This window comes from Procambarus clarkii, chromosome 38 (assembly GCF_040958095.1).
Source record: "Procambarus clarkii isolate CNS0578487 chromosome 38, FALCON_Pclarkii_2.0, whole genome shotgun sequence".
NCBI classification, from domain to species: domain Eukaryota; kingdom Metazoa; phylum Arthropoda; class Malacostraca; order Decapoda; family Cambaridae; genus Procambarus; species Procambarus clarkii.
Window position 1 is genome coordinate 13,834,334 of NC_091187.1, and position 12,748 is coordinate 13,847,081.

At 43.4% G+C, this 12,748-nt stretch overlaps 1 protein-coding gene across 1 annotated transcript in view; it reads left to right on the top strand.

Moving 5' to 3' along the window:
- The window catches only part of LOC123771901 (protein fem-1 homolog B), a 60,810-nt gene that overhangs the window by 15,512 nt on the left and 32,550 nt on the right, over positions 1 to 12,748 (top strand). Inside the window, exon 4 of the mRNA XM_045764681.2 lies at positions 11,850 to 12,001. Within this exon, the coding sequence (XP_045620637.1) occupies positions 11,850 to 12,001 (152 nt within the window). The remainder of the gene's footprint in view (positions 1 to 11,849; positions 12,002 to 12,748) is intronic.

Below are 12,748 nucleotides of genomic sequence, written 5' to 3' on the forward strand. Positions count from 1 at the left end.
TTGGAAGTGTTTCTTATGATCTACATGTGTTTTCTTTAGACATTTAGGAGCCTGGAATGAACATCACAATATGATTTATTATAATTATTACAGAATTATTTAAAGAAAAGATGAATCATTTAACCCTTGAAACTGCACACCCATTTAAAAGTCCTACCTCACAGTGTGCCTAAAAAAGTATATATATATTGAAAACCCACAAGGATCCAATCACACAATGATTATGGTTAGGAGGAAATTGTAGATATCGATTGGAGCACAGGAAAAAATTGCAGATAGCGATTGTAGCAATGTTTGGGTTAAAAAATACAGCAGTTGTTCAAGGTGTCATAAGTGAGAGGTTCATTGATGGATAAGGTTTTTTGTTACAGATTATCATGAAATTTGAAGATTTTTTTTTTTTTAACAAATTGAGCTGCATGTGTGTATGTGTTGATTGTTTTATGTTACCTTACCTAGTGATTTATTGGGTTGAATGTACCTGAGGGCCACCAGCTCTAGTGACCTCGAGGATAGGAAGCCGAAGGCTTGTCGAAGGTTTCCCCCATTTGTCCTGAAGCAGGGTGTTAGTAAGAAGAGTTCCCTATACTTCTTGATAAACTTTTCCAAGTGTATTTTGATTTTTGAATATGTTTGAAAATCACTCGAGCTTCTCGTGGCCGGTTTATTGAATAGAAATTGGTATAGTTTTAAAAAATGTCCATCATGTCCTTTATTTTTCCCAGACACTGAATGGCACCAACTAATCCAGATAGTTAGCATTGCACTGTGCAGTCAGGCATCATATCCAACAGGGTCAGGACTACAAGCTGTCAGTTGTCAGGGATTCTTGGTTTCGGTGATGTTTCCTATCACACCTGGATTGAGACAAAAAATAAGGGCTTCACTTGCTCACATAAGTTTCAAAGGTCGTCTTCGTATTAAATGCTTCCTGCTGCTCGTGTAGTGTTTGTACCCACATATTATATTTCTAATTCAATTTTGAAAGGACAGTACTGTACATGTATTTTTTGTTTTTGTATTCATTAATTCTGTATTTCATACTTTTGTACACTGAAATGGTTAGGAATAGATTAAATAACTTTTTTTTTTTTTCAAGCAGAAATCCAGGCTCACATTGTGCTCACTTCAAACAAGAGTCCAGTAAATGCCACTCTCAATCTTCTTATTGTCTCAGGTTTCTTTGCTGACATAGGAAATATGAGGAAATATGCTGACAGCATATTTCCTCTTTATTGTATTGCTGATTGGATCTTTTTCAACACAGTGTAGTGTCATGTGGGTGACATATTAAAGCCAGGATTATGAGCAGAAACAATTTCTGCAACACACACACACAATAACATGACAAAAACCTCCCCTACACAGGGACATAATTTGCTTGACTGCCAACCTGAGTATAGTCTGTGTGTGGAGGAAAATATTTTCCCCGTTTCTCATCATCTGGAAGTCGTGCCTGCCCAGGTAGCTAGTTTCTTTAGAGGAGGAGGAAGGTAAAATGAGAAGTTTCGTGTGACCCGACTGAACCAATCCAGTGGCAAGTCTCGTTGGATTAGGGTCTAATGGTCTTGATTCCCTTATGATTGATTCTTATGGATACTCCTAACTTGCACTTTTTCTGCCTCTTGGATATCTGATTGCATCTGTGGTCTTCCATATGTCTTCAACAGCTACTGTAGATGCTCCTAAACAATCTTCTTTTGTTGTATTAATATGTTCATTCAGAATTCCCTTTTGTAAGTCAGGGCAGTCATAATCTCAGCCACACTAAGTGAAATACAGCTTCAAAGTCTTCCATATTTGAGCCACAGACTGGCACCAAATATCTTAACTTTGCTCCACGTGACGAAACATTACTTGTTGATGACCTGCAAAGTCATCTCGAGTGGATTGCTTGGTGGATACTAATATCAAACACCATCACCATAGAGAAGAAAGTATATGCTAGTAAGAGTCTTATCCATGTCTGCTTCCCAAGATCCGCTTTGTTTGCTACCTCTAATAACAGGAAGTTTGTGCACCCAGTACTCATTGCACAACTCGCTTATACAGTACTGTGAGCAGTAGCTAATTCTGCATCCTATATGTATCCTGTGAGTGGTGATTTATTATGCATCCCGTATTTATCGTGTGAGCTGTAATTTTTTGTATGCCTGATACTCATTCTGTGAATGGTGGTTTATTGTGCACTTAGTACTCATCCTGTCAGCTGTAAATTACTGTACACCCCCATAATTATTCTGTGAGTGGTAGTTCATTGTGCACCCCATATTCATCCTGCGAGCTGTAGTTTATTGTACGCCCCATACTCATCCTGTGAGTGGCGGTTTATTGTACGCCCCATACTCATCCTGTGAGTGGTGGTTTATTGTGCACCCCATACTCATCCTGTGAGTGGTGGTTTATTGTGCTCCCCATACTCATCATGGGAGCAGTAGTTTATTGTGCTCCTCATACTCATCCTGTGAGTGGTAGTTTGTTGTGCACCCCATACTCATCCTGTAGTGGTAGTTGTGCACCCCATAAACATCCTGTGAGGGTTAGTTTGTTGTGCACCCCATACTCATCCTGTAGTGGTAGTTTGTTGTGCACCCCATAAACATCCTGTGAGTGGTAGTTTGTTGTGCACCCCATACTCATCCTTTGAGTGGTAGTATATTGTGCACCCTATGCTCACCCTGTGAAATGGTGGTATATTGTGCACCCCATACTCATCCTGTGAGTGGTAGTGTATTGTGCACCCCATACTCGCCCTGTGAGCGATAGTATATTTTGCACCCCCTGTACTCACCCTGTGAGTGGTAGTATATTGTGCATCCTATGTGCACCCTGTGAGCAGTAGTATATTGTGCACCCTGTGAGCAGTAGTATATTGTGCACCCTATTTTCACCCTGTGAGCGGCATTATATTGTGCACCCCATACTCATCTTGTGAGTGGTAGTGTCAAAGGATTACTGTTCTGAGGGATTCAAAGGTGTTAATCAGAAAGTGTTATATTAACTTATGACTTTTGGTCTTATATTTAATTCTAATGATATTGCTGGCAACAGAACCACTGTTTGCACTGCAACTGTGATGCATGACAATGCAACATTACATACTTGGGTAAAACATTTAAGTAATACTTACTGTACGTTGTTTCAACACTGTATTGTATTTTATAGGGTACAGAAGAACAGTACTGTATTGTAGTTTGTATGTTGAGTGAGAGTTGGCTCTGATTTTATGCTATACTGTTAATGTTTCGTATGTTTTCCTTTGTTTAGTAGATGCAGAAGGTGGTATACCTTGCGGTGATTCCGAAGATCAAGGTCCCTGCAGCCCAGTCTCTGACTGGGTAACAATTTCTGGTATTTTGTCTGTAGGGTCCTGTGGCATAATGGTTGACGTTCTTGGCTCACTGACCCAGGTTCAATCCCTGGGCAGGACATAAATGGTTGGGCACATTTCCTTTCACCTAATGCCTCTGTTCACCTAGGAATAAAATAGAAAGTCAACTGTTGTGGGTTGCTTTCTGGGGAAGGGGAAATTTGTTAAGTCTAAATTAGAGGCTTCATGTCCCCAACACCAGGAATTTAACACAGAAATCACAATAGCATGATGCATCAAATGAACAAATCCACAAGGGCCGTGACGAGGGTCACGGCCCTTGTGGATTTGTTCACCAGGAATTAAAGATTAGTTTGGGCTGGATGGTAGAACATAGATTAGCTTGGACTGAAAGGTAGATCAATGTTCTCATTTCTTGTAGGTTGGCATTCAATCCCCAACCTCTTAAGTGGTTTGGCATCATTCCTTTCCTCTGTCCTATCCCAAATCCTTATCCTCATATCCATTCTAAGTGCTATATAGTCATAATGGCTTAGTATTGTTTCCTTATAATTGCCTTATCTTGGATCTAATTCAAAACGGCTCAGTTTTCACACAATCCAAGATGTATTAATATAGTGTGTGACTCCTGTCCTGTCCACACAAATTCAATTTAATATGAGTAGTTCTTCAACAAGCTGAACTGCCAGACATGCTAGTAGTTTAGTCATGTTTGACTTGTGACAACTTGTACCAGTCGACTGAATTTGCTACTTGTATGACCAGTGTAATGGCATAATAATTTTGATTGACATTGTATCTGCTTGTTCCAGTTTGTACATTTCTGTTGTCTTTAACTTCATCAGAGTTACCTTCTGATAACTCGTAATAGCACATGATTACATTCAACTTTATGTTCATTTACTGCAAAGCCTGGCAAAGGCATTAACTTTTTCATGCTCTAGGATACGTACCTATGTATGAGGGGATCCACAACAGTTTGACAAATCTCTCTTATTATGTACTCACATGCAGGCTGTCTGTGACTGGCTTCAGAGACAGTCACGTTACATTCTGATCGTAAGTTATTTATTGCTGGTATTGAGGATGATGCCTTATAACCCAGTGGGCACAATATTCTAGAGCAAAGCAAGTTCGACATTGATGAATCACCATCAATGTTGATGACGATTCAATGTTGACCTTACACTACTCTTGGTTATTGTGCCCACTGGGAAGTAATTTTGCTCTATAGTAGTTTTCAGTAGTCTTGAGCACAACAAGAGCAGCTAACAGATCAACTTGTTTTCATTTTCAATGCTTTGTAGTCTGACAGATAAACTGTGTTACTCTGCACCAAAATTGTTCCCAGGCATGGTTGTAGAGTTCGTTTGGGTGCGGAATGATGTCCATTGCTTGCATCCTGGCTTTTGTTTATGATCTGTACAATGATTAACCCCTTAGATGATGACCTACAGTATAAGACGTATTCTGTTTGATCCAGGATGAACCCAGCTTGCATCAGACAGTTTTCATCATAGAAATTTAAGGAAATTAAGTTTTGCTCCTAAATTTCTATAATTAACATGATTTGATATCTCTTTGTCCATTACCTAATGAAATAACAAATACATAAAACATTGTTATACATAAAACTTTATTAATTGGAAGAATTTTGGAGCAGGTTGAAGCATCATGTCTAGAAATATTTCTTTAAAAGTCTGTGAATATTTTATTATTTTTCTTCATTCACTCACTGTTTATTTAAAAAAAATCTGAATCTTACAAAAAATAAAATATAAAGTTATGGTTTAAATCTTTATCCAAATTTCAGGAGCTAATATCAGTATCAAAATTGAACTAATTTGAAATTCTGGTATGGTATAAGAATTTGAATTTCAGTACAGTGCAAGAATTTGAATTTCTAGTACAGTACAAGAATTTTAAATTCTTGGTACAGTATAAGGATATACAGTACAATATGTGACTTGTGTTAATATATATATTTCTGGTGGGAGCCCCTTTGGCTCCCTGGAGCTATCCAGGCTGATATGTATATATTAGACTTTGGCATCAGTCAGTGTGAATGGAGTTCTAGGCCTACCGGGGACCACGAGCCAGAACCTGGCCCCCCTCAGAGAGGCACGAGGAACAATGCCCTATAGAAATGCACATGTGTGGGGAACATTCTATGTCTGCCATCGACCGGGCCTAGCAGCCAGAAAGGTAGGCGTCCCAAAACAAACCCCTAATCTGGTTAAAGCTACTACAGAAAACTAACAAAACAGAACTCCACAACTGAAAAACGAGCAAACGAGCATGATGTCACACTTGTTGTGCCGCTTGTCTGTGCAGCTCCCCCCTTCCCGGAAGGGGGAAGAGGGAACTCCAGACCCATCGCACCGGCTATCCACCTGTCAGTTCTCGTTATATGATTGTGGCACGGTCGTGTGGCTCCAGCTCCAGATACTCTCTTTTGTTGTGCTGTGCCTTGTGTTCAGTATTGCTCTTATGATGGCATGCGAGCTGGGAGTAATATTCACAGGTACTCGGGCTGCATGTGCTTAGGGTTCCCCTGAGTGCCCTGTAAGTGCCGCCATGGGGCTTGGGGTTATCTTCCACAAGTCACCATGGGGTCTACCTCTGTTGGTCTTTTGCTGTTCGGTGATTGACTGCCCCAAGTGTGTTGGGGGTTTTTTCCTCTCTTGTTTACCTTGGGGTAAGTGGTAGTTTTTGCACTGGTGGGGCATGAGGTACTGCGCAGCTAGTTTTCACCTATTACAGCGGCCGACTCTGTTTCTCCTGGGTACATTGCTCTCTTGCAGGGTTATATTTTTCTTTTTGTTTCTGCCTGCTTGGGGGAGGGGGGTCTGCCTTGTTTCCCTTGCCCCCCCCCCCCCAATTATATTAGGGTCTTGACCTCCAGTGTTTGGTGGTATTCCCAGTTTGACCCCTGTAAATGGACACTTCCTGGAGGTTCAATTTTAGAAGTCTGTTGGTAGACTTGGGCGCCGGTTAGTAGTACCCTGCCTGGGATTCCCTTTAGCGATACCAGTCTAGAGACCCTGGAAAACTCCATGGGGGCGCACAGGGTCCAGTGGATGTGACCCCTGGGTCCCCTCTTGCCTTGTGCGAGTTTGAGGATTGCTCTGTCCCCTTGTCTCAGGGCGACGCTCATTGTTTTTTCCTCCGTCATGCTACTTGTTGAGTCCGTGACATCTTCGACCCTGAGTTCTGCGAGCATTGCTGCTTGTTTTTGACTCAATTCACCCAATCAACTGATGACATTATTTGGGTGCAGGAAGCTCAGGTGTTGCATGCTAGGTATAGGTTGCTGCAACGTGCTAGATTGGTTGTTTTTCCGGAAGCCCCAAGGCTGCCGTGCTTTGTTTATAGGGACCTGGGATTTAGGGTGCTGGTCGCTTCGGCCTTGGTTCAGTCAGCACCCCTTCGTTCTTCTCCTGGTGTGATTCATTCTAGTCCCCCTCCCACCTTGTTTCCGGCTCTGAAGTGTCTGAGGGCTTCGGAGTCGGAGCGGGGTTTAGAGGTCTCTGAGACTCGGGCAGTTTCGGGGGTTGCCCATTCCAGGATGGCGACAGAGGCCTTCGAGTCCATTCCTCCAGCCATGACTCCGGGGTCTGACCAGTGGGCCCCTTCTCTTCCTGCTTTTCTGGCCGCCCCGGCTTTTTCTTGTGAGGCCAGGGTTTTTGAGGATGACTCGCCCCCAGTTCCTGCTGTGGAGGTTCCTGAGGAGCTGACTTGGGGGCCTTGGACCTCGTTGGACCCCATCTGGGTTTTCCCACCCTCAGAGTGGGGCTTTCTGTTACAAGGAGTGGGGTTTTCTTTCTGCTTGCTCAGTGTCTGAACCCGGAGGTTTCCTGAGGCTCTGCCTTTTTCAACAGATCAGTCCAGTCTGTTACGAGACTGGTTCGATCTTCTTCTCTAGTCTTTGCATTTGGTCTTTTTGACTTTAGTCTATCACCATCTGTATGGTAATCAGGTGGCTTCTTTGATGGTGTCCCACCTGCGGGCTTCGTCTCAGCAGCAGTATGAAGTTTCCTGGCAGTTCTTCCGGTTCTTTTTCTCTCCATTACTGTACTTCGCTTTTGGTTCAGGTTGTTTTGTCCTTTCTCTGGTGGCAGTTTCAGGACCGTCATCTTATGCCAAATACTGTTGCCTCATATCGTGCAACGTTGGCAGAGCCACTGCAGCTTGCTTTCGTTATTGTTGTTACTTCTGCTCCGTTTTGAAAGCTGTTTTGGGCGTTGCTTCACCTCCTGCCTGCTCATGTGCTGCCTGAGCCATCCTGGTCTTTGGACAGAGTGCTCTCTTTTTTTTGTCTTCTTGATTTGTTGTGGCCTCTTCGGTACAGGATTGTTTTTCTATATAATTTTTTTTTTCATTGGCCTCTGGGGGTCGGCGTTGGGGAGCTTCATGCTCTTCCCAGCGCAGGGGTTTCTGCTCTTTTGGTCGAGGTGATAGGTTCGTTCGTTTGCAGCCGTCTCCTTCTTTTCCGGCGAAGAATGAGACTACTGCTTTCCAGAAGGGTTCTTAGGTTATTGATGCTGGTTGGTCAGGCCGGGGTGCATCATGTGTTGTCTGGTTGCGGCTCTCCACCGTTATTTGCGCGCCATGGTCTCTGTGGGTTGATCCGGTTTCCCTTCTTCCCTGTTCTAGGGTTCAGATCTCTCAGGTCGTCTGCAGGGTTATTCGGTTTAGCCAGCCTGCGGGCTATCCCCATGCCCATGACGTTCGTAAGTTTGCTGCATTGGCTGCCGTCTTCGGTAACATGTCCTGGGCTGACATTCAAGCAAGGGGGTTTTTGGAAGTCGAACAGGGTCCTGGCTGCACACTACTTTGTAAATGTTCCTGGGCCTAGTTGGGCTTATGTTGCTTTGGGTCGGCGGTTGCAGCCTGTTGTCTCGACTTCAAGTTGAGGTGTGAGCACCAACTGCCTCCCGGGACTCTAGTTTGTCTTTGGTGATGCAGCTCTGGGGAGTCGAAGGGGCTCCCCCCCCCCCCCCCAGAAAACCAGTGTTGAATGTAATGAAACGCCATTTACTGAGTGAGACCCGGAGGCTCCCCAGGAACCTCCCTTCCCCCGGTTGGCGTTTTTTTGGGTGTTTTAACATCTAGCCTTGAACTGGAGGGTGGATCGCCGGTGTGGTGGGTCTGGGGCACCCCCTTCCCCCTCCCAAGGAGGGGGGAGCTGCGCAAACATGTGGCACGGCTTGTGTGATGTCATGTTTGTTTGCTCGTTTTCATTTCGGGAGTTCTATCCACTCGTATGTCCATTTTAGTAGTTTTAACCAGAATAGGGGTTTGTTTTGAGGCGCTTACCTTTCTGGGTGCCTGGCCCAGTCGATGGCAGACATAGAATGCTCCAAATCCCATGTGCATTTGTATAGGCCATTGCTCCTCGTACCTCTCTGAGGGGGCCAGGTTCTGGCTTGTGGTCCCTGGTAGGACTAGAACTCCATTCACACTGATGCCAAAGTCTAATGATATATATATCAGCCTGGATAGCTCTGGAGAGCCTCCGGGTCTCACCCAGAAAATGGCGTTTTATTACATTCTATGCTGGTTTTTTCCGCCTGCCTGTCCTAGGTGGACCCGTCCAGGTCTGGTCAAGCTAAACATCACATGTGCTCTCGACCCTCGTGTTATACCACAGTACCGCACCATTAGTGAAGCATTTTCTTAAATAACTTTTTCTGTTTTCATAGTAACGGATAGTTTTTTGCCACGACTATGTCTGGTAGCAGCAGCAGCAATCATCCTAGAGGTGTTAAGAGGAAGGTTGTGCTGAACACACCAGAGACAACCAAACACAGTTTACTTCTTTTTTCTGTTGACATGCTAATTAATTTTTCATCCAACTGTGTGAATCCAGAAGTTGGAAACGTGTATCAGTACTTGAGGCGAACCAAATGGCTGATCATAAACGAGGCCAATGAACACAAGTGGCAAGCAAAACTCGATTCTTATTTAGTAAAAAAAAAGCAAGCCTTCAACCACTAAAGCCTCACAATCAAGTCAGGGACCTTCAACCAGTGAAGCTTCAGCTGCTGGCAGTCAAAATTGATCATTGCAAGCAAATGTATCGTACAGTAATTTTAGTGTTAGGTTACATAAATTTTCAAGAATTATTGATTTAAAGATACAGTACTGTATACAGTATCAATTGAGAAAATAGACTACAACAAGGTAAGCTGAAGTTTGTTTTAAATTACAGTATTGTATATTTTTTAATTATTGCACATGTGGAAATTCAAATTATGATGTTTGTGGTACAAAAAATTTCAAATATGTTTACTCTTGGACTTCCTCGGTAAAAATTCTGCCTACCTTATCTTGAGATGGTTTCGGGGCTTAGCGTCCCCGCAGTTCGGTCCTCGACCAGGCCTCCTCGTTGCTGGACTGGTCAACCAGGCTGTTGGATGCAGCTGCTCGCAGCCTGATGTATGAGTCACAGCCTGGTTGATCAGGTATCCTTTGGAGGTGCTTATCAAGTTCACTCTTGAACACTGAGGAGTCAGCCAGTTGTGCCCTTTATATATAGTGGAAGCATGTTGAACAATCTCGGGCCTATGAAGTTGATAGTTCTCTCTTGAACACTGTGAGGAGTCGGCCAGTTATACCCCTTATGTGTAGTGGAAGTGTGTTGAACAGTCTCGGGCCTCTGATGTTGGTAGTTCTCTCTCAGAGTACCTGTTGCACTGCTGCTCTTCAATGGGGGTATTCTACACATTCTGCCATGCCTTCTGGTCTCATATGGTGTTATTTCTGTGTGTGCGTTTGGGACCAGCCCCCTCTACTATTTTCCATGTGTAAATTATTATGTATCTCCCGCCTGTGCTCAGAGATACGTAATAATTTACACGTGGAAAATATTAGAGGGGCTGGTCCCATGATTATCCGAATGTCTGGCTTATCCAGTGAGGGGTCCTTCCAATATAGTTCAGATAAGCCAGCTCATACAGAGTTCTGTGCTGGCTTTACAGTGAGTGTAATTTTACCATTCTTGTTCTGCCATTTGGATGCACAGCAGGTGCCAAACAGTTTGTGTCACACCTGTGGCATTTGTTGTAGCTTCAGTTCTACTGTGGCATTATATCTGGATTGTACCTGGTTGACGTTCTGTGAGCTCTTCTACTCCCCAAGCTCAGCCCAGGGCCAGGCTTGACTTTAAGCTTGATCCAATGGGCTGCTGCTTGGAATGGCCCGCAGGCCCACATATCCAACTACAGCCCAGTTGGTCCGGCAGGAAACTATCCAGTTTTTTTCTTGAAGATTTAAATTTTTGTTCTGGCAACATTTCTTATACTGTATTTGCTCGGAGGATATTGAACAACCGTGGACCTCTCATGTTCATACATCTTAGCATTCGACTGATGTGTTCTGGAAAATTGCAGGTCCCCCTTTTTCTTGGCCTTTTCTCGTTGGTTGTCTTTCTGTTGCCTAATATTATTTGGCTTCATATCCTTAATTTTTGCATTTTTAGTGCCTTCTTATTAGCTTCGTTTTCTTCACCTGCCCCCCCCTTCCCCCCTGCCCTGCTTCACCCTGACCTAGGTGGTTGTTGGTGCTCTCGCCTTTTTTAATGTTGTGTCTCCAGCTTTCATCCAGCTCCGGGTCGTCTGGTATTCATATCATATGTTGGCAGGCAGTGAGGTATGTCTGTCATTCCACATCTTTGCAACAGTGGGGGGTATTCGCGCAAGTTTTCTCAGTGTTAGGCTACACCCAATCAGCCCAGGTTGATAGCCGAGGCTTAATCTCACAAAGGCAAGTCGTTATTCTTAATTTATTCTTTGATGATATTTCATCTCTCGTGCCTTATTCACCCTTTGTCCTTATGTATTTTATTTTGTCATATAAGGCTGTGTAAGGAAGTTTTGGGGGCCTCCAAGGTGGCACTGAAAATGAAATGATCCTTTGTGGGATGTGTCTGCAGTAGTTCTTCCCTTTCCTATCCTATTCTTCCTTTTTAACTTATATCGATGAGGTTAGCTTGAGCTTGAGTGTGAGAAGTTTACCATGTTGGAGCTCTGGGTGACGGAAGCTCTGGAGAGCTACTGAGGAGTGACACAGAAAGGGAGGTTTCATTATACTCGATGCTTTACTTTGATCCCACTTGAACCAAAAATAATTAATGGTCTTACCCAGTCAAATTACATCATATCAAAGGCATTATTCATAAATGGTTGTACATTTATAATTTGGAAAGTCGGCATAAAAACACAGTACGTTAATTACGTAGTTCTAATAGTGGCATAGCATGTGGACGTTGTCATTATCAGAATCTTTATTCGTAAAAATTTACAACAAATCATTACAATATTGGCTGGACTAAATAGGTGATTGTACACTAAGGTTCTATACTGTACATTGAAGTTCTGTTATAATATGCATTTGTGCAATGCACATCAGAATACAGTACAGTGAAAATAAGTGGGACTCCACTGTAGTGAATAAGAAATGGGAAATAATGTAGAAACTGTTGTTGATTTTAGTAACATGTATTCCTTTTTCACAGATAAACCTAAGGCTGAATTGGTGGCGGCCTACGAAAGTCGTGTTGAATGTAAGTCAATTGAAGAACTGGAAAGCATTCGGCTTATTTCTGGAACCCTCCACATGGAAAGTTTGGCCATTAGAGAGCGTATTCTTGGGCCTCATAATCCTGAGGTAATTTGGTATACGAATTTAATACTTGTTGTCGTTTCAATAATTACTTTGCCTTTAGTGCTGTTATATTTGAAGCTGAATGTCACCATCATTGGCAATACACACCTGAGATGCACTAGCTGAAGCTCCTTGGAGCGCCAACCGACAGGAGAAACTGGGAATCTGGAGTAAAATGCTGAACCCTGTTTAGTTTCCCACTTGCATGGGATGTGGGGCATCAGTTTGAATCATATAGGAGAATAGTATAGAAAATAAAGGTTTAAGGCATATACAATGAGGTTCATGTTATCTTGAGATCTTGAGGTTATCTTGAAATGATTTCGGGGCTTTTTAGTGTCCCCGCGGCCCGGTCCTCGACCAGGCCTCCACCCCCAGGAAGCAGCCCGTGACAGCTGACTAACATCCAGGTACCTATTTTACTGCTAGGTAATAGGGGCATAGGGTGAAAGAAACTCTGCCCAATGTTTCTCGCCAGTGCCTGGGATCGAACCCAGGACCACAGGATCACAAGTCCAGCGTGCTGTCCGCTCGGCCGACCGGCATGTATTCGCTACATATTCCACACTCGGCAACGTTACAGAGAACCAGCATCATTGCAGTCCATCAACTCGATAACAACCTCCCTCTGGCTTATGAGGTTTGCATTCAGTGCACTTTGTGTAATGTTATGAATGAACATTGTCAACCATTGACTCCATCTTTAAATGTTGAGACCTAATGTTCTTCCTATTACTTTTGGTATGCTAT